The 22,210-nt window shown below is 19.5% G+C and overlaps 3 protein-coding genes across 3 annotated transcripts; all 3 read right to left on the bottom strand.

The window, feature by feature from the left end:
- Positions 1-786: 786 nt before the first annotated feature.
- Positions 787-6,708, bottom strand: PGAL8A_00166400 (conserved Plasmodium protein, unknown function; the record flags this gene model as incomplete). The annotated part of the gene is made up of 1 exon (XM_028669980.1): positions 787-6,708. The coding sequence occupies one exon, from the start codon at positions 6,706-6,708 to the stop codon at positions 787-789; it is 5,922 nt and encodes a 1,973-aa protein (XP_028526777.1).
- Positions 6,709-7,653: 945 nt separating this feature from the next.
- PGAL8A_00166300 (ADP-ribosylation factor, putative) lies at positions 7,654-8,518 on the bottom strand (the record flags this gene model as incomplete). The annotated part of the gene is made up of 3 exons (XM_028669979.1): positions 7,654-8,007; positions 8,087-8,196; positions 8,368-8,518. 3 exons carry the CDS (start codon positions 8,516-8,518, stop codon positions 7,654-7,656), a joined length of 615 nt encoding a protein of 204 aa, XP_028526776.1.
- Positions 8,519-9,104: 586 nt separating this feature from the next.
- PGAL8A_00166200 (conserved Plasmodium protein, unknown function) lies at positions 9,105-20,969 on the bottom strand (the record flags this gene model as incomplete). Its single annotated transcript, XM_028675221.1, has 1 exon — positions 9,105-20,969. The coding sequence occupies one exon, from the start codon at positions 20,967-20,969 to the stop codon at positions 9,105-9,107; it is 11,865 nt and encodes a 3,954-aa protein (XP_028526775.1).
- Positions 20,970-22,210: the final 1,241 nt, after the last annotated feature.

Below are 22,210 nucleotides of genomic sequence, written 5' to 3'. Positions count from 1 at the left end.
TAATGTAAATAAAAATATTTTATTTTTGTATTTACAAAAGTATTATTTTTTTTTTTAGTTTCCTATATTATGAACAAATTTTTTTGTATTATTTATCATTACTAATATTAAGACAATTTTCTTTTATTAAATAAGACAAAAATAAAAACGATTCTAACAAAAGAATATTTTTATATCAATATTTATGCAACATAAAACCCAAATAAATATACAAAAAAAAAAAAAAATAACAATAGTGGAATATCTTAATAAAAAAACATGAAAAAAAAAATTTAAATATATTGAATAATATATATAAATATATATATATATATATATATATATATATATATATATATATATTTAAAAAGATTAAAAATATTTTAAAAATATACAAAGAATAAATATAAAAAAAAAAAAAAAAAAAAAAAAAAAAAAAAAGTATTAATTTGATTAAATTAATATTAAGATCATATATAACATTTTTTTAATATTTAAAAAAAACATAATACAATAAAAAATTTTATATATATTAATGCATTTATAATAATGACGAAAATGGAAATTCCAGTAATAATAATAAAAATAATTAAGAATAATAGAAAAAATAAAGAAAAAAAAATTTTAAGTAAAAATCACATTTATTTAAAATTCTAATATAAAATCTTAAAAAATTAAGAAATAATTTTATATAAATGAATGAGGAAATTCAAAATTTTTGTGGAGCATTTTGTGTAGTATATAAAATACGATAACTTAACAAAAAAAAAAAAAAAAAAATATATATATATATTTCTTTTTCTTCTATTATCCATGTAAGCTTCCAACACCAGCTGGAGCAACTCTTAGTACAAAAACATTACCTCTTCTCCTATCTAATCTGCTTACACGTTCGTGAGCTCTTATATTAGATATCAAAACTTCTCTTATATCATCTATTATTTCCCTTTTTACTTGATAAAAAGAATGCTTTAAAAAATCTACGTTTGTTTCAACAAACGTGGTATCAATTACATCCATATCTAGCCAAGCATATTTATCAAAAGATATATATACTGTATCGGTTTTCATAAATATTTGATTTGGTATTCTAGAAGCCTTTTTTTTTATTTTCATTGAATAAGGCTTATATGATGTATTTTCATTAAAATAAATACTTGTTTTTTTTTTTTTAAATAACCATTTTCTTTTTACTTGCTTAAATGCGTTAGATAATTTAAATTTTCTTTTTGATTTAAAAGCTTTTAAGCTAGTATCACTAAATTCTACTGTTTTCAAAAAAGTTTCATTCAAATAATTGTGAGAAACTTCTTCCGAAATAAATGAAGCATCTTCATTATAATCGTAAGTGTATGAATTTGCATTTGTTTTATTAATTTGAGGAATCTTAATAGACGTATTTAATTTTTCTTTATTTTCCTTTTCCTCTTTTTCTTTTTCTTTTTCTTTCTCTTTTTCTTTTTCTATCTCTTCATCTTTTTCTTTCTCTTCATCTTTTTCTTTCTCTTCATCTTTTTCTTTCTTTTCCTTTTCCTCTTCTGCTTTCCCTTTTTCTTTTTGATTTTCCTTAATTTTTGTTTCTGTATAGGTAGAATGAGGAAATAAAACGCTATCACACATCTTATATTTTTCTTCATAATTTTCGGTTAATAATTTATTTCTTGCTGTGTTTAAATTTAAATAATCTTCATAATTATGAATTTTGTATAAAGGTAATTTTAATTTAAAAATCCTTTTTCCAAGGCACTTTTCTCTATTCCAAGTCTCTGAATAGGTCAGTGCTTGATCTCTTGTATCACCATACATTACAATGTGATTGCAATGAGTTCTTAATAGAAAAAAATCTTTTTCTAAAAATTTATCTAAGGGGTAATCTGGATTTAACAAAATGATAGTTTTTACTATAATTTGTTTATTTTTTTTATTATTTTTTATACCTTGGTTCAAGGCATTTGAATCGGAATATTTATTGCTATAAGTATTACTACTGTCATCATTTTCATTTTCCAATTTTTTTTTTTTATTATCATCTTTTTTTACTTTTGATTGTTCATTTTTTAAAACATTATAAAATAAATTATCTTCTACACAATAAGAAAATCCATTAAAAAAAAGTCTGGAGCCACAAGAGTGGCTTATCAAATGAACATTTTTAATACCTAAATTGATAAGTTCTTGTATAAATTTTTTAAAAGATCTTCCTAATATGGACATTTCTGATCTTTTTTTAGCGACAGGATAAGAAAGTGCAGAAAACGGTCCCCACATGGCACCTTCCCAATGAAAAACAAAAGGTTGAATATATGAAGGTAGCTTAGAAAAGGAAACTAAATGAGCTAATTGAGAGCATCCATGATGTAATTTAACATTATAACCATGTATATATATAACAATTTCATCAGGCATAAAATTTAAATTTCGTTTTAAAGATAAGGACTGCCAACCATCTATTATAATTTTCTCTTTATGCTGATGCCTATAATTTTCCCATTCATCTTCTTCTGCGAATACTTGAGCTATAGTTTTATTTCTATTTATATTAGGTGACAAATTAGGGCCATTAAAATTATCAAAGGGTTCATTTAAACTTTTCATTTTTTTCCCTATAGAGCTTAATATCCGCTCATTTTTTTTTTTTTTGGAATATTTGGGGCGAAGAATTTTATCAAATTTTTTATGATTTGAGGTTATATATATTGAATTCTTTTTTTTTTGTTTTACATTTTTTTTCACGAGGCCTTTCTGTTTAGAATTTTTCAATTTATTCATATTAATTTTTTTTGTTGTTTTATTAAAGGAATCTCTTCTATTTTTTTTTACATTAGATAAAATTTTATACGAACTTGATATTTTTTTTTTTTGTTTACTATCATTTGGCATACCATCTATTCCACTTGAATTTATGGAAGTTCTTTTTTTGGAATTCCTTTGGATGCTTGAATTAATAAAAGATTTAAAAATATCGGAAAAAAACATATTTTTGTTTTCTAACAATTTTTCATTTTTAGTTGTTTCTTTATGAAACTTACTTTCATTAGGTAATGTGAGCTCCTCATTACTAAAAAAATTTAAATTTATATTCTCATTAGTGTCTCTTTTTTTATTTGAATCTATGACCTCTTCTAAATGTTTTTCTCTGTTCATAAATTTTTCTTTGTTTCCATTTTTTGTCCTACTTTGAGATTGTTCTTTCTTTTTTTTTTTTTCATTGTTCAAAAGTTTTTCTTTATTTCCATATTTTGCCTCATGGATTTTAAAAAAATTCATATTCCTTTTTTCTTTTTTACGTTTACTCAGATCATCAGTTTCAGTTTTTTGTTGAAAGAAAATATGGGTTTCTTCCTCTTTCTCTTCATCTGTTTTTATTTCCTTGTTACTTTTTTTTTTTTCTATATTTCCATGTTTTTTTGTTGCTAATATATCTTGTGTCTGAAACTTTGAACATATTACATTATCAAAAACAAATTCTTTATCATTTGACATGAAAGCATTATATTCATTTTGACTAAAAAAAACACCTTTTTCTCTTCTCTTCTTTAAAAAATTCTTTTGCATTTTATATACATCTTTTTTGTTAAAAGAAATTTTTTTTTCTATTTTCATTTTTTCATCTAAATTTCTGTTTTCATTCATTTTATTAAATCCTTTTATATTAATAACAAACTCTTCTCCATTTGAAGAGGAGTATAAATTTTTTATTTTACTTTCATCTACACAAGATGAAGACATAGAAGAATCATTTTTTAAATAAGTTTCATTTATATTACTATTTTCTATAATTTTATAATGTTCATTTTCATTAGAATTATTATATATAAAATGTTTTTTCTTTTCATTATATTTATTCTTATTATTTTTACATAATTTAATATCAAACATATCTCTATCACAATTATAATTATTATTATTATAAGAATTGTTTAAATTGTTAAAATCATCAAGTCTCTTTTTGCGGAAATTATCACTATTTTTTTTTTTATAATTAACAGTATCACTACTTTTTCTAGTGTCACCAAAATTAATATTCCATTCATTGCTACAATAACTAAGAAAGTTTTGACTTTCTTTTTTTTTTATATCCATGTTCTCATTATTGCTTTCTTCATTGTAATCATAAAAATATGGAGATTTATGTATTTCTGTAGTATTTAATTTTTTGTTCATTTTATATAAATAAACATCATCATCTAAGGAATCTAATAATTTTTCAGAAATTTTTTTAGTGTAATATGAATGAGTACTTTCATGAAGTGAATTATCTAATTCAGGAAAATTAGTAGAACTTAATCTTCGGATATTTTTATGTAATTTATTTTGATTAATGTAAAAAAATTCATCATTTTCTTGATTTTTTAGTTTATGATCATATTTGTTTGTTTTATCTCTTTTATGAATTTTTTTATTTTTTTTCACTTTAGGAACATGAACTAATTTTACATTAATTTCATCAAGAACATTATTTCTTCTTTTAATAGGACTTAATCTTTTGTAATTGTGAACTTTTAAGCTCATAGTAACATGATCTAGAGATATCATACAATTATTGGAAAAATATTCAGTTGTACTACCACTGTTAACCTTTAACATATTAAAACACCATCTTAAATCATAACTTAAAATATCGTCATAATTTTCTTTTAATATATCTTTTACAATGAGATCATATCTATTAGTTGGTAATCTTCCATTTGCTTCCTTTTCTATTTTTGGATTAAAAAAATAAGTAAGAGGAAAATCATTAAAAAAGTGACCACTAATAGAACATTCGGTACATGAAACACCGTATCTAACATCTGACCAATCTTTACCTACACATGCAGCAAATCCAACTCTTGTATTTACAAATAAGGACCCACTTCCTATCTCTTGAGAAATAAATGGACCAACTGGATATCCATGGAACCAAAATCCTCTTAATTTTTCACCGTAAGAATGATCTTCTATCCATTCACCATATCCATGTGGCCTACCATAAATGTCTGTTTTTCCTTTATACCTTAATTGATGACTAAAAGGTGCTTCTTTAATTTTGTCTTTTGTCATTTTAAAACGTAAATTAGAACATTTTTTGTAAAAACAATTTATAATACGATAAAAAGAACGATATACACACAAACAAAAACAACAAAAATTATTTCCACACATTCCTGCAAAATCATTATAACGACTTATGGTTATATTCAATTTATTGGTTGACATTTTTTTTTTTAAGATCCTGCAATGTTCTGTGCATGGACAAAAAAATCCATATATAGCTAAAAGAGGACCAATAAAAATTATAATTTTAATTATTATTATTAATGACAACTGAACAATTCCGTATATTATCAAAATATGCTCACCCCTAGAATTTATTTCTGGTTTATCTTTTTCAAAAAATATTAATATAACAGAAGCACATATAATAAATATATAAGAAGCATATATAGGCCAATGTAAACTAAGACGAGTCTGAAATTTTGCAAAAATTATTATTCCAATTACTACAACAATAGCTTCTACAAAAAATAAAAATGTCGTTTGAAATTCAACACTAATTGTAAATTTATTATTCTCATATGAAGTTTTAAAATATTTCCATGATATTAATAATAAGCAAAATATAGTTATTATAAAAACTATTTTCTTTGAAATAGGTTTCCTTATACCATTAAATCTCCTTCTCAATCTCCTATAATCCATATATCTAATAGTATATATCAGCCAGTCCATGTTCTTTAATTCATTACTTACATCCTCTATTTTACTTTTTGCATTATCAACATTATTATTATAGTAATTGTTAATATCGTCATTATTATTATACTGTTTTCCTTTTCTGCAATAACAAAAACATTCATTTTTTAATCCTAATTTAGTTTTATTCATTTTTTCTATATAAGAACATTCACTTTCAGTATAAAATGATTTATTTATGTTTGAAATATTTTTTGTGTTTTCTGCGATTTTATAATCATCTTTTCCGTTTTCATATTCATCAACACTATTATTTATATAAGTGCCATGATTTGTAGCACTAATTTTTTTTATGATATTCCTATTATATAGGTTATTAGTAGTAATATTTTTCTCGTTCATGTTAGTTTCAGGGAATATTTCAATAATTTTATTATCTACCCTTTTGTAATCTTCATCGTTCTTATTTTTCATTTCTTTTTTTTTATTATTTTTTATTTTTTTTTCTTTTTCACAACTTAAAGTTTTATCTAACATAATATCAATGTTCTCTATAAGTTTCTTTTCTTTTTCCTTGTTTCCATTATCATTTTTCACATTATTATATATGGAGTAATCTGGAAACTCTTTTTCTTTTTTGGCTATTTCCTTTTCCATTTTTATGTTTAAATTTTCTCTTTTTGTAACTAAATTTTTTTTTTTTTTTTTTTTTATATTATTATTTCCTAATTCCATTTCTTTGGGTTCCAGATTTACTGAATTTAATTTATTACTTATAACTTTATTATTATTTTTTGGAATTTCTCTTTCATTATTAAAAATATTTTTAAAAGTATTCATTCTTTCACTGTTCTCATTTTTTTTTTTTCCTTCTTCATTATTATAAATCTTTCTTTTTTTTAAATTTTGAAAATTTTCATTCAAAGAAATATTTGCTTTAGAATTACTAAATCTTAAGTTTATATATTTTTTTTTAATTGTTTTTGTAATATTTTTTTGATTTATTAAATTATTAATTTTTTCTTTTTTTTTATTTTTTTGAGCATCATTCATTCCTTTTCTTTTTATAAATATTTTATTCGGAATTATTTTTTTTCTTTTTGTTTTTCGTATTTATTTTATTTTTTAATTTTTTTCTTTTTGCTTTCATTCCTTAAGTTAAAAATTTTATAAGAAAATAAAATAAAAAAATAAAATAAATTTGTGAATAAATAGAAATATTATTAGAAAAGAAAAAAAAATAATTATTCTGTAAAAGAAAAAATTATTGACATTTTTGAAAAATTGAATGTAAGTTTTAATAATACAAATACGTTCACATACTATCTTATAAAATAGAAGTTTATACCTTTTAAAAAATAAGGGAAAAAATATCCTTAATTCGTGTGAACAAATATTTAAAAAAAAAAAAAAAAAAAAAAAAAAAAAATTTNNNNAAAAAAAAAAAAAAAAAAAAAAAAAAAAAGTTTCCACTTTAATATATTTTATTATTTCAGTACAAAGTTTCCTACAGCTTATAAACCTTTTTTTTTTTCTTTTATAGATTAAGATATATTTTGTTCGTGCAACAAAAATATCATGAAAATTCTACCCTTTTCTGTCTTTTTTTCAAATATAATTTTATATAGAAATTAAAATAAAAAAATTTTCAATATACTTAATATATTTTTTTTTACCTTTTTATTTCTTTCCTTTTATAAATTTGTGTCTTTCTATTTACATATAAATTTATAAGAAATTTTTTCATTTATAAAATTTCCTCATATAATAGTTCACTAAATTAAATTTTTTTAATAAAAAAAAAAAAAGATGAAATAATTTTTAATTTAATAGTACAGAAATTATTGACAAAGAGAAACTTAAACGATTTTGTATCAGATTAATTTGTTTGAAGTTATTGAGTATTTTAAAATTACTTTTGAATATTTATTTTGTTTTGCTTAAATATATTTCATTTCTTTAATTCTGATTAAATTTTTTAAAATTTTTTAATTCTTTTTAAAAATAATATGAAATCTGTTTTATTAAATCCATCCAATTTTTGTCTAAATTACAATTTTTGCAGTCAACAAAAATATAATGAATCCTGTTTCCATAGTCATTAATTAAATCCTTAATTTTATATTTAATTAATAGTTCATTTTTAAATGTATCATCTATGATGTTCACATTATTAAAAGTGTTAAAAACTAAAACAACACAAGATGCTTGTAAACATTCATCGTTCATTAAGAGACTTATTAGCATGTTATTTTCTGTAGTACTTTCATCTGATATATCCATTATATTGATAACGTATAATATTGCATTTACTTTAACATTTCTATAAATTAATTTCCAAATATTTCTCATCTATAAAAAAGAAAAATTCATCTAATAAAAGACAAATAAAAATAAAATTTTTGCTTAATAAAAAAAAAAAAAGTTTAACTATTGGATTTCCTGAAATGTCCCAAAAACCAATTGTTCCATTTATCCATTTGATTTCTTCATAATGATAAGAAATTGTTGGTTCCATATAAGAAGTGATGTTCGTCCATTCTTTTACAAAAAAAAAAAAAAAAAAAAAAAAAAAAAAATTATATTATTTAAACTTTAAAATATTTATATGCTCATTATAAAAATTATCTTTTAATTTTGTAGCTTTATTTGATTATAAAAAAGTTAAAGTTTTTGTATTATTTTTTTATTTTTGGTGGTCACATTATTTACCTGGAATAAAATTATGATATAGTAGTGTTGTTTTTCCTGATCCGTTAAGGCCTAAAATTAAAATATTATATTTTTTTCCTGATTTTTTTTTGTTATTTATCCTGTTTTCTTCAATTGCGGAATTTACTTTTTTATTTACAGTATTTCCCATTTAAAAAAAAAAAAAAAAATGTTTATATTTAATATCAAAAAAAAAAAAAAAATCAAAAATTATTATTTTTATAAAAGAATTTCTGCATTTTTATGCTCTTTAAAATTTTGTACGATTTGTTTTTTTTTTTGTTTGTCAATAAAGACATGGTTATTTAAAAATTTTAACATTTAAAATTATATTTTTTTGTATATCTATTTTTAATTTTAATATATGTTTTAGATCAGTCTTAAAAAAAAATTTTATAATATAAAAAAATATATTTAAAAAATAAATATTTTTTAAACTTAAAAATTTTATGAAAAAAGTTTATCCTTACCTATATATTAAATGTATACAACTAAAACATTTTGTTGTATATTTTATAACTAAAAGTTCTTATGTGCACAATATTTTTTTTTATGAACAGCAAAAAAAAATATATAATACAAATGATATGCAAAAAAAAAAAAAAAAAAAAAAAAAAAAAAAAAATATATGTATATATACATATATAAATCCATGACACAAATAAAATCAATAATGGAAATAATAATGAATTTAAAATAGACAAGGTAGAAGACATTTGAATATATAATTTATATATTCAATTGTTCTGCATGTTATTTATTATTTCTCTTATAAATAATTTTTCATTTAAATTACATATTTCATTTTTTTTTAATTTATTATCTATATTAATGTGGTCAGTTAAACTTTTAATTTGTTCTTTGTAATTAAAATTGGTATTGTTTTCTTGTTCAATTTTGAATAAATCTAAATGAGATATATCAGTTGATATATATGCACCTAAGTCAATAATATATTTCTTTTTCAAAATACGCGTATTATAAATTTTATTTTTATTTTCCTTTCCTATTTTCATATTTTTATAATTTTTTTCTATAAAATATTTGGAATTTCCTTCTGATAATTCAGAAATATTTTTTTTTTTTATCTGACATAATTTCTTTTTGTAGTCGATATTTGTGTTAGTAAAATCCTTTTTATTATTTTTTCTATAAATTGTTTTAGAATTCTCTCCTTGTTTTGTTTCTTCTATTACTAACTCACTTTTCTCATTTCCGTTGTTTTTCTTTTTTACAAAAATTTCATTAAAATAATTTTCTTTTACCTCAATATAATTTTTATAATCGTAATTGCTTTTATCTTGATTATATAAGACATCATCTTCTTTAAAAAAACTTAAATTTGTCAATGTTTTTTCTTTTATTAAGGGTGAATCTTTTGTGTATAAACTTTCATTTTTGTCTTTCTCTGTTTTTTTTATAATATTACATTTTTTTTCATTATCTAATAATATCGTGTAGTTATATTCTTTTGTGTCCTTATATATTTTTTCATTTTTATCATAATTCTTAATAGTGCATTTATATTTTCTTTTTTTTTTTAATTTATCTCTTTTCATATTTTCACAGAAATCACTTCTTTTATTACTGTTTTTATACCTTAATGTGATTCCCTCAAAGTTGTTTATATCACTTTTCTCTGACGTATTATCATATTCATTTTCATCTATTCCTTTGTTTTCTATTGTAAATTCATCTTCAATTATGCTATATCCTTTATGGTTTTGTTTTTCTTCCTCTTCTTCTTCATCTTTTTCTTCTTCATCTTTTTCTTCTTCATATTTTTCTTCTTCATTTATTTTTTTTTCATCCTTTTCTTCTTCTTTTTCTTCTTCTACTTCTCCGTATTCCCTTCCATCTTCATCCTCCCTTTCTTTTTCCCCTTTTTCTTTTTTCTCTTTTACTAATTCTTTACCATTATTTTCATCTTCAAATTCATTTATGTCTTTATGTATTTTTTTCAAATAATGGCCTTTTTTTTTCTTTTTTGAATCTTCATTGTTGTAAATTTTTAAAATTTTAGCGTAAATGAATTGAAAATTTGAAAATTTTATTTTATCATCAAACATTGAATTTTTACAAATATTAAAGTTATAGTTCTTCAAATAGGCAACAAATTCACCTTGATAAAATTCACAAAACATATTTACACTTATGTAATTCAAATTATTTACATTCTCTCCTGTTGCATATATATTATTAGTTGGGTTATTTTTATAAAAATAATCGCATAAATAGTATAAATTTTTAATATCCAAAATTTTTTGTAAAATAGAAAGAAATCTTTTTGATATCTTAAAAATTTTCCTGATACAGAGAGCTATTTCATATTTAATATTATCATTTCTCAAAAAAGAATTATGTAAAATATAAAGACAGAAAAAATTATTTTCTTTTACGAAATAAGAGTATTTATTGTACTTTTGTTTTATTCTTGTAATCTTATTAAATTTTACAATTTCTAAAGTTTCAGAACAAATTAATTTCATATTTTTTATTTTATTAACTATTACACCAATTTTATGATTTTTTTTTTTTTTGCACAATTTTGTAAATTCGTATATAGCTTTTAGAAATTCTTTTGAATTAAATAACAATCTTAAATTTTGTAATAATTCACATTTATTATCACATGTATCTTTTTTGTGTACATATAATATTTTGATACTTGTTTTCTTTTTTTTGTTTGTTACATTATGTGATTTTATTTCGTTATTTGTTAATTCTGTTTCATCTTTGCTATTTAATTGTTTCTTAAAAAAATTACCGGACTTCATATTTTCCTTCACAAAATCAATGTTTGTTTCTAATTTTACTTGGTAATTTTCTACATAATTTTTATCAAAATCTTTCGAATTTTCTATAATTTTTTCTTTTGAAGAAAAGCCAGTCTCATTTTTTATGTAATCTTTTTCTTTAAATGTACCATTTACTAATGTATCATTTTCTACCATTTTTATATATTTTTCTTTTAATTTAGAATCTTTAGCTTCACTTTTTTTTTTTTCATTCATTATTTTTTGTAAATCTCCCAGCATATTTAATCTTTCTAATTTTTTTTCTATTTTATTATTTTTTGTAATTATATTATTATAGGTATTTTCATCTGAGTTATATGTGTTTTTGTAAAAATTACATAAATCATAAGATATATGTTTACTTTCTTTTAGAATATTTTTTCTATCTTTGTAAACATTTTTATGAGCACTGTAAAAATTGGGGAAGACATTTAAATTAAAATTTTTTTTTTTAGAATAATAATCTGACGAATTATATTCTATTGTTTTCATATCTACCTCATTATCACTCCAATAACAATTAGTATCACTTACTAATTTTTTTGCATAACGGTGGGGGTATTTATAAATCTGAAGGTTTTCATTGTGTATATTTTTTTTTTTATTATCACATTTAGTATTCATATGTTTATATATCAAAATTTTTTCCTGATTTTCATCTCCATATTCTTTACATTGATATTTGTTGTATGGAAATCCTTTTTCGTGTTTATCATTTTCACTTTCATAATTTTCACTTTCATAATTTTCACTTTCATCATTTTCACTTTCATCATTTTCATTTTCATCATTGTCACTTTCATAATTTTCACCTTCATAATTTTCAATTACACCATTATCAATTACATCTTTTTCAATTACATCATTTTCATTTTCATCATTTGAACTTTTATTATCACTTTCATTATTTTCAGTTCCACTTGATGTTATTTCATTATATTTATTTTCAATCCTTTTTTTAAAATATCCTTCTATTTCTCTATTATTTTCATTGTAATAATTTACAAGAATTTTATAATTTCTTATTTTGTTTCTAAACCTTTTTTTATTCATTAAAATCTCTATAAAAGAATTTATTAAATGAAAAAGATATGTATCTTTTTTTTTAAGTAAAAATTGAAAATTTTCATCAATATATCTTAAAATACAGTCAATCTTTTTATTTAGATGTTCTTTATTAAAATTGGTATTATATATACTATAATCTAAATTTATTTCATTAAATATCATTTCTATATATCCTGTATCTAACTTATTATAATTTTTTGTTTTTAAAATATTTATTAAAATTGAGAGAAAATTATTTAATTCTACTGTTCCAGGGATTACATGAAAGTTTAAACTTTCTAAAAAGTTAGTTTCATATGGGAAATTGCATATATATAAAAATTTAAATAATTTTTTGTTATTTATAAACATTTTAAATAAACTATCATTTGTGTTATAAAGTTGATAAATTCTTAAATTTTCTTTGAATTTTAAGGGTATTTCCTTTAATTTATCGATAATGTCTATTAAAAACTCATTATAAGAATTTTCTGCATTTCTGTTGTTATTTATATTACTTTCTTTTAGTTTCTTATAAAAAATTATTTCCTCTAATTTTTTCTCATATTCTTCATATATAAAAAGTATAATTTTATGAAACATAGATTCGTTCGAGCAATTTTTTAAAACTTCTAAGAAAAAATGTTTAATGATATCATAACCATACCAATAATCTACATTAATATGCTTCCAACAATTCTGACTAACGTTTGAATCATATAAAAATACATAATTTATATTCAAATTTAATTTATAATTTTGCTTAATATTTATTATATTATTCTCATTTTCGTTAATTAAATTATAATTTATATTGTTATTTGCCTCATCAGAACCATCCTTAATTAATCTAATGTTATTTTCTGTATAAAATCCATTTGTTTCGTCATGTTTGTGATTATTAGAAATAATGAAAGAATTGAATTTGTATTCATTTTGATTTTTAAACATATTATCATCATTATTTATATTATTTTTATTGTTCATATTAGTATTCAAGCTATTTATATTAAAAATATTATTATTTGCGTTTATATTATCATATATATTATTATCACTATTTATATCAATAATGTTATTATTTATTTTACTACTATTATCATTTATATTATTATTATTATTATTATTATTATTATTATTATTATTATTATTATTATTATTATTATTATTATTATTATTATTTATATTTACATCATCTTTGTTTAAGTGAATTTCGTTGCAATAATTATTGTAGCCGTCATTTTTAGGTATAATATGACCTTTTTTATGATCATTTGATAATTTTAATTCCACTGATATTATATAAATAAATAAATCAAGAAAATTTGTATTAACTACAACATATTTATTTTCAGTATTTAATAGATTAATAAACTTAGAATCATTTAAAGAATAAAAAATTGGTAAAGATTTAAAATAGTAAATATTGTTATTATTAAACTGGATATATGATAAAAATTTAAATAACAAAAAAGTTTTCTCATTTCCATTTAAAATGTACCAATTTAAAGTTTTTCTATTTCTGTATAAAGAAAACATTGTATCTTCATAATTTTTTATAAAAAATTGTTTAAAGATAGTATTTTTTGATATAATATTATGAATTTTTTTGTAGCCTAATGAAAATAAAATTTTTTCGATTTTAGAATCATTAAAATCATAACTTATAATATCCTTTATATCACTAATATTATGAATATACATACATTTATTTGGATTGTTATCTAGTAATACATCTTGTGTTATTAATAAACGAAAACCCTTTAATATATTTAAAATGTTTACATTTTCGCTCCCATGCAATTCATTAATCATGTCTAAAATTAATTTATTATAAATGATAATTTTAATATCATATGGAACTTCTATGAAATCGTATATGGAATTATGTAAATTTTTTTTCTTATTTTTTTTATAATTTGCGTATCCTCTACATGGGATTTCATTAGAATTATATACTAAAACATTCCTATTCTTATTACTATTAAAACTATCGTTGGAAGTTATATAATCGTTATCAGAAAAAGAAAATTCATTTTTTTTAATATTATATATTTCAGATAAATCACAATAATGAAATATGTGAGGATATAGATTAAATTGCAATATATTAGGTAAATTTATTAATGATAATTTTAATATGACTTTTGCTTCTAATAATAGAGATAAAATATATGATGAATAAAAACGAATATTTATAAAAAACACTTTATTTAAATCAAATAAATAGAAATATTCAGAAGAATAAATTTTAATATTTTCATCATATTTAATAATATTAATATAATCAAAATTTAAGAATTCTTCAACATCAAAATTATTTCTTTTACTTTTATAAAAATTATCAGAACATATAGATAAACTTTTCATTTTTATTCTACTAAAGCTATTTTGAAAGGAAGATATAGAACTATCATTAAAATTATTATTTTTAATATTGTCATCATAATTGTTTGTAAAAATTGGAATATCTTTACTGCTATTTGATTTATTTTCTAGTTTTTCTAACTTATCTTCATCATTTTCAACATTTATATAATTTTCAATTTTCATTTTTAAGTATGATAAATCAAAATTTAGAATCACTAAAAGAGGAGTGGATTTCAAATATTTTACAAGTGAGTCATATGAACCTTCTTTTTTAAAATCTGAAAAAATATAATCATATAAATATAGAACTGAAGAAAAATTTTTTTCTCTTAAACAGTCCTTTATAAAACAAATATAAATGGAAATATGTTTTTTTATAACACTTCTTAAATAATAAGATGATATATTCAAAACACTTTCATTAATTGCGTTATTATTTGACATATTTTTTAAGTTATCAGAGTTATTTCTTGAATTTCCATTTGAACTAAGCTTTTCATAATTTTTACAAGTTATTATTTCATCTTTTTCCATATCAGAACAAATTTTTCCCTCCTTTATAATATTTGCATTATTAATCTTGGAATTTGAATTTATTATTTTATGCATATGAACAATGTTGTCAATTTCATAATAAGGTAGTAGAATTGTTAAACCTAAATCTAGCAAAAAAAAAGTTATTTGATTTAAATATTTACAGAATGGATATATATTAATAGAATTTTTCATATTACTCCAGAATAAAAAATACATTTGATCTTTTTTTTGAAGACAAGGTAAAATTTGAAGTTCTTCACAATCTAAAAAAATATTTTTAACAACAGGACTAAATATATCATCCTTATCATATTTTTTAGGGATAAAATTGAGATATTTTTTCTTAAAAATTTGATATATTTCATTAAAAGATTTCATTTCATTTTTATCAATCTTATACACATAGTCAAAAGTTATATTGTTATCACTTTTTAAATTATTAAATTGCGAATTTTTTGTGTTATCACTATAAGTAATAATAGTAGTAGTATTATGCTTTTTTATTTTTTTTTTAACCCATTTTCCCTTGTTTTTATATAATATTTTGTTTTCATCAAACTTTAATAATTTTTTTACTATATTTCTATGAGCTAATTTTAAAAAATGAATATATAAAATAGATATTTTATTTATTATGTATGATAACTTTTTGCTATTTTTAACGTTTTTTAAGTTGTAATCATTTTTTTCAAAAGAGTTGCAATTTATATGCATAGGTAAGCTATCAATCTTAAAAATTATATTGAAATTTTGAAATAAATAATATTTTCTGAAAATTTGATAATGTTCTAAACATATAGATATACTAACATCTTGTAATAAACCTATTATCCATTTACTTGCTTTATTTCCATTATATATTTGACATTGCAAAAAGAATTCTAAATTTTGTTCATCTAAATTTAATATTGAATCTTTACTTTCCTCTGTATCAGCATTACTTTCTTTTTTTTCTTTTTTTAACCCTTCTAGTTTTCTAATAGAATCATAAAATTTTGTTCTTAAATAAAAATGATTTTTAGGCATGGATATACCTAAATTAATTATAATTTCTGCTTTTCCATCCCTTTGGTTTATTTTTATAAAATCTATTTTAATTAGATTTTTTGAAAAAAAAAAAAAATTTTCATTAAATTTTTTACATTCTAAAAATGCTTTTTCAATAAGTTTTAATAATGATAACGTATTTTCGTTATAAATACGTATACATATAGTTTTTTCATCATCATTCTTTAAACTATTTTCATTTATTTCATTTTCTTTTAGTTGTGTTCTGTTATTTATATTTTTATTTTTTGGTTTTTTATTAGAATTACTACTTTCATCCTGTTCCTCTAATTTTCTTTCAAAATAATAATAAAAAAAAACATTTTTTAAAAATTCCTTATCATATTTACTGGAAGACCATTTATTTTTATATATGTGTTTTTTATTACTTTTTGCATTTTTATTGACGTAATTATATTTTAAATTATTATTTTCATTAAAGGAAATATCTTTATTACATTCAATATTTTCGGTAATTCCATTATTCATATTTTCATTATTTCTACACAATTTATCTGTTTTTATCAAATTATCATTGCTGCAAACATTATCTTTACTTTCTTCATCTAGTAGATAATACCATTCGCACACATCATTTTCATTAAAAATTAACAAATTTTCTAAAATATACGAAAAATTTGCAAACAGATATAGGCATATTAAATCCTCACAAGTATTCATTGTATGTGAGTAATTTTTTTCTGAATTTGTGCATTCTCCTTTATATATGATATTTTGGGAAGAAATATATTCATATAATTTATTTTTATGAACTAAAATATTATAATAACTTTCTTTTTTAAGCTTTATATACAAACTTAAACATGCACATTTTGAAAAATGTTTTGGAAAATTATATTGATTAAAAGTTCTTTTGTCTATAATAAATTTGATATCATAACAGCCTAAATCATCTAAAAAGGAAATAAAATTTTTAATTTCTTTAAATAAAATACTTTCATTTACTAGATTTCTTTTTTTTAATATTTTATTTGTGTTTATATTCACAGAATTTTTTTTTTCATAATTTACACTTTTATTTACACAATTTTTTGGAGGTAACATTGCTTTTTCCTTATTAATTGTCAACATACTTTTTTTTTTTTTTATCATTAACTCATAATTTTTTTCTAATTTAACAAATGATTTATTTAATCTTTTATTAACATGATTGCTGATGTCCATTTTAGTTGTTTTTTCTTTTTTTAACTTAAGAGAAACACTTTTTATTTTAATTTTGTTTTGATTTAATAACATTTTTTTTTTGTTAACTGATCTATTAATAATATCATTTTCTTCTTGTTTTTTTGGTACATTTAATAAATCAATTATACTTTCTTTGATGTCCTTATGTACAACGTTTTTCTGTAATTCAAGATTATATTTCACACAATTTTTAATAAAAACAGATTCTTCCTTTTTTATCAGAACGTATTTATTATTTGGTAAATATATATTTTGAAAACAGAAGCATCTTAATTTATTCGAAATCTCAATGCTTGTTTTTTTTTCATCTTGCCTATTTTTTTCATTTTTTAAAGAGGTTTCATTTTCATTGAAACTTATACACTCGAATGATTCATTCAAATCAGTACTCATATCACAAATAGAGTTATCAATCATATTTAAGATGTTTATGTAGGAAATTTTTAGTAGGCCACTTAACTGTATTTTTTCTTCTATAATTTCCCTTTTTTTATTTTTTTCATTCATTTTATTTTTTATAATTGATTTATTTTTTATTTCATTTAGTATTCTTACTAAATTAGAATGTTTTAATTTTAGCTGTACAAAACTCAACTCCCATAAGTTCGGGTATTTAATTTTATATAACTTCGGTAGTTCACAAAAAAAAATGTTAAAGGGAATATTTTTTATTAAAAATACATTCTTCGATTTCCATAGTTTATTTTTAATATAAATAAAATTTTTTTTTTGAATAAAGTTTAAAAAATTTTGATATTCTTTAATTTTAATTTCACCCAACATTTCATTATCAGTAGTGTTATTTACAATGGTGCTTAATTTTTCCTTTACTCCATTTTCAATTATATAATTTTCAAAAAATTCATATATGTCTTCATATACTTTTGATATATTTTGTAAACATATACTTTTAAAATTTTTAATTAGAAGTTCAAGATGATCTAACACATGAGTTATTGGAGGCTTCTTATATAAATCCAAAAGTTTAATTAAATTTGAAGAAATATTAATGTTTTCTAAATTATAAGTTTTTTTTTTTAAAAATATTATATTAAAATATCTTTTATCATAACCTTCACCAATTCTAATAAAATCTATTGTATACTTATCATTCTTTTTTTCTTTCTTATTTCCCATTAATATGTCATCACTATTATTCACAGTTATATTTACAGTGTCTATATGATTTTTTGAATTATTGCTACTTATATTATTTAGTAGATTTATATGATTACTACTATCATTGTTGCTGTTAAATCTTTTTTCATTGCTTTCATGTTTTACAACACTTTTATTTGTAATACACTTGTTAATATTGCTACTTAATCTTTTATGATTTACTAATGAATTATTCATCAAATATTCATAGTTAAAAGTTTTACTTTTATATATAGGCAAAAAAAAGGCATTTTTAATTGTTTGTAATATTTTAGGATCCTCAAAATATTTAAAATTTTTTTCTATTTGATGAATTATTTTATCTAAAATTTTTAATTTATTTTCATAGACATTTGAACTATAAAATAATTTATTTAAATCAAATAAAATATCATTTATGTCATCACTTAATTTATATAATTCATCAATTATAGTTAGTCCTAATGATTTTAATTTTTCTATTTCCTCTTTTCCTACTTTTTTAATAAAACTCATTGATATTAGATTTTCAGTATCAATAAAATTATTTAACCTTCTGTTAGAATTCATATTTTCTTCTTGATATTCTTTATTGTTTTCATTATTCTCACTATAATTATATGGGTTTCCTCTACTTTTATTTAAAAAGGAAATTAATTCGCTTTTTTTTATTTCCTTGCAATTTTTGTAATATTCTTTGTCCACTAAAAATATTAATTCGCTAATTTTTTTTAGCTTTTTTTCTTCATTTGGAAAGCAAGAATAATTTTTTAAGAATCTGTTTATAGAATTTTCATTTAATTTTAGTAAATGAACTAAAATATTTATGCAGTTTTCAAACTGCATATATTTCAAATTATCTATAACTATTTCACAAAAAAATTTATTATTTTTGCTTTCAAACTGTTTGTTTAATAGCTCTGCATTATTGTAATAAATGTCTATGTTTTTAATATTTTCAGGAATATCATCAATATATTTTAAATTATATCGTAAAATCTTTTTAATCAAATCATAATTTCCTTCTTCATTCAATTCATTTAAATAATAATACAAGGAATTTTTCACCTTTTTATCTAAAAAAAGTAAATTTTTTGTATCTGAATATCTTATAATATCTGACATGCAATTATCAAACACTATAAGATTATTTGAAATGAATATGCATTCATTAAAACTTAACCAATTATACCCATTGAAAAACAATTTTAACTTTTTCTCATCATCAAATAATTGTTTGAATAAAAAGCATATAAAATTATTTAGAGTATTATTTTTTTCTATATCTAACAATGGTAAATAGTAGGAATAATTATAATTGCTACATGAATAATTTAATTCGCGTAATAATAATAAAAATTCAATATATATATCACATAAAGAATAAGAAGAATAATCCAAAAATATATCATTTATTAATGAAGTTTTATCATCTTTTGTTCTTACGAATACTGGAATATTTTCTAAAAAATTTATGGAAATTATATCATCAAAGTATAAGCTTTTTTCCTTTCTATTATCTTTTTCTATTTCATATAATTCTGGTGAGTAAAAAAATATAATTTCTTTATCAATATCAGATGAAATATTATTTTTAATTATTTTTTCATATATTACGTAATCAGTAATGACTTCGTTAGATTTATGCTCCACACAGAAATATTTTATTTCCTTTTTTAATTTTATTTCATTTTCTAAACTGGAAATATTTATGATTTTTTTTTCTTTTTTCCATCTAAAAAAAGAGGAATCATTTATCTCTATATCAATATGCTCTATATTTCTTGAAAACAACATAAGTTCAGTTGTAGCTTTTCTTATTTTTTCTAAAATTTCATTTTTGTTTAAATCTATTTCCATTGACAATTTTATGAGTGTTCCTGAAAAGGAGTTGACACATTTTGTATTTAAACATGATAAAACTTTATTTATTTTAGAACATTTAAAATTAAAAAATATTTCATTTTCTTGTTGAATATCACATTCTAATTCATAGTCTGTTGATCTACATAACACTAATTTTTCTTTTAAATGTTCTATATCATTAATATTAAAGGGTATTTCATATATATCTAATCCCAATGTGTTATATATCAAATTAGCATCAAATTTATCATCATAAAAAATGTATATTTCATAATACTTTATTTCTTTATTCGTTTTATCTTTAAATTCGACTTCCTCAAAAGATTTATTGTAATGCAATTTTTTATTGATTAATGTTTTATTTTCCTTATATAATGTTTGGATATTTGTTTCATTAATATGTGTAATTTTTTCATTTATTTTGTTATCCTCTATTGGATAAAATTCATCAAAAAAAAATATTCTCAAACTATTTATATTTTCCTTATTTGAGCAATCTAAATACTTTAATATATTTAGATATTCGTTAATTTCTTTATTTTTAGCATATAAGTTAGCTAAATTTTTACACCTATATAATTTAAGACTACTCATATTTAAAAAAATATCATTGAATGAATATCATTTAATCAAATTTCATCTATGAATGAAGTGAAACAAAGTTTAATAGAATATTAAAAAGGAAGGAAAAAATAAAAACATTAAAAAAAATAAGAATAAATATTGATTAGAAATAAAAAAAATTAATTATAAAGTTATTTAAAAAATGAAAATATAAAAAATAATAGAAAATATCTTAAAGAAACATAATAAACCAAGTCTAAACAAAATTTTAGGATTTTTTTAAAATTAAAGAAAAGGAAATTTTATTAATTTGTTAAAAACATCTCCAAACACAATTTAATATTACTAAATAAGAATATATGATGAATACAAAAAAAAAAAAAAAAATAAAATAAAATAAAATTCATAACAAAAAAAAAACTATATTTTTTTATAGGAATTACAAATTTATTACATGTTAATTTCATGTATATCTTATATAGTTAAATGTTATAATAGAATTAATATACCACATGTAAAAAAAAAAAAAAAAAAAAAAAAAAAAAATATTATGCAGCAAAATTTGTATTTTTTTTAAAAGATTTTTAACACATAGATTTGATAATATTATTTTAAAAAAGGTAGACATTACAGAAATAAATGAAAAAAAGTTTTAAGAAATGTTATAAATCTTGCATATTTGACTGGAATTTTTTTTTCTTTTTTTTCATAATAAATAGTATTATTTCTATTGTTAATATATACTTTTTTTACTAAAAATTTAAAGTTTCTATTATTGAAATATGTAAATTAAGAATAAGCACCATTCATTAACTATGAGAAAAAAAATCTTACAATTTTTCCTTTTACATTATATTTCTATGGTTTATTCTGAAATACTATATTTATATGTACATATGTGTGACTGAATTTTTCAAAAATTGTATGTACATGGCAAATATAATTTTTTTTTTTTTTTTTTAAAAACTTTTAATAATGTTATTGTCAATATGAGAGTATAAACATTTTTATTGTGTTAAAAAAAATTTTATCATAAGGATTATTATTTAAAAAGGTAGAATTTTGCTGGAAACTTAAGTTATTCACATTATTTATATATTTACATGTGAGTTATAATGTTTATTACACAAAATATATTATAAATATATTTATAGAGAGAATTTAATATTTTAATTAATCAAAAAAGATGAATAAATTTAATAAAACTAAAAATTTATTAATTTTTTAAAAATATTTTAATCTATATTTTATATGATTAGTAAAAAAGTTTT

The sequence above is a fragment of the Plasmodium gallinaceum genome (assembly GCF_900005855.1).
Source record: "Plasmodium gallinaceum strain 8A genome assembly, contig: PGAL8A_v1_65, whole genome shotgun sequence".
NCBI lineage: Eukaryota > Apicomplexa > Aconoidasida > Haemosporida > Plasmodiidae > Plasmodium > Plasmodium gallinaceum.
Note: the sequence above shows the minus strand (reverse complement) of the source record. Positions and strands in the feature narration are given on the sequence as shown.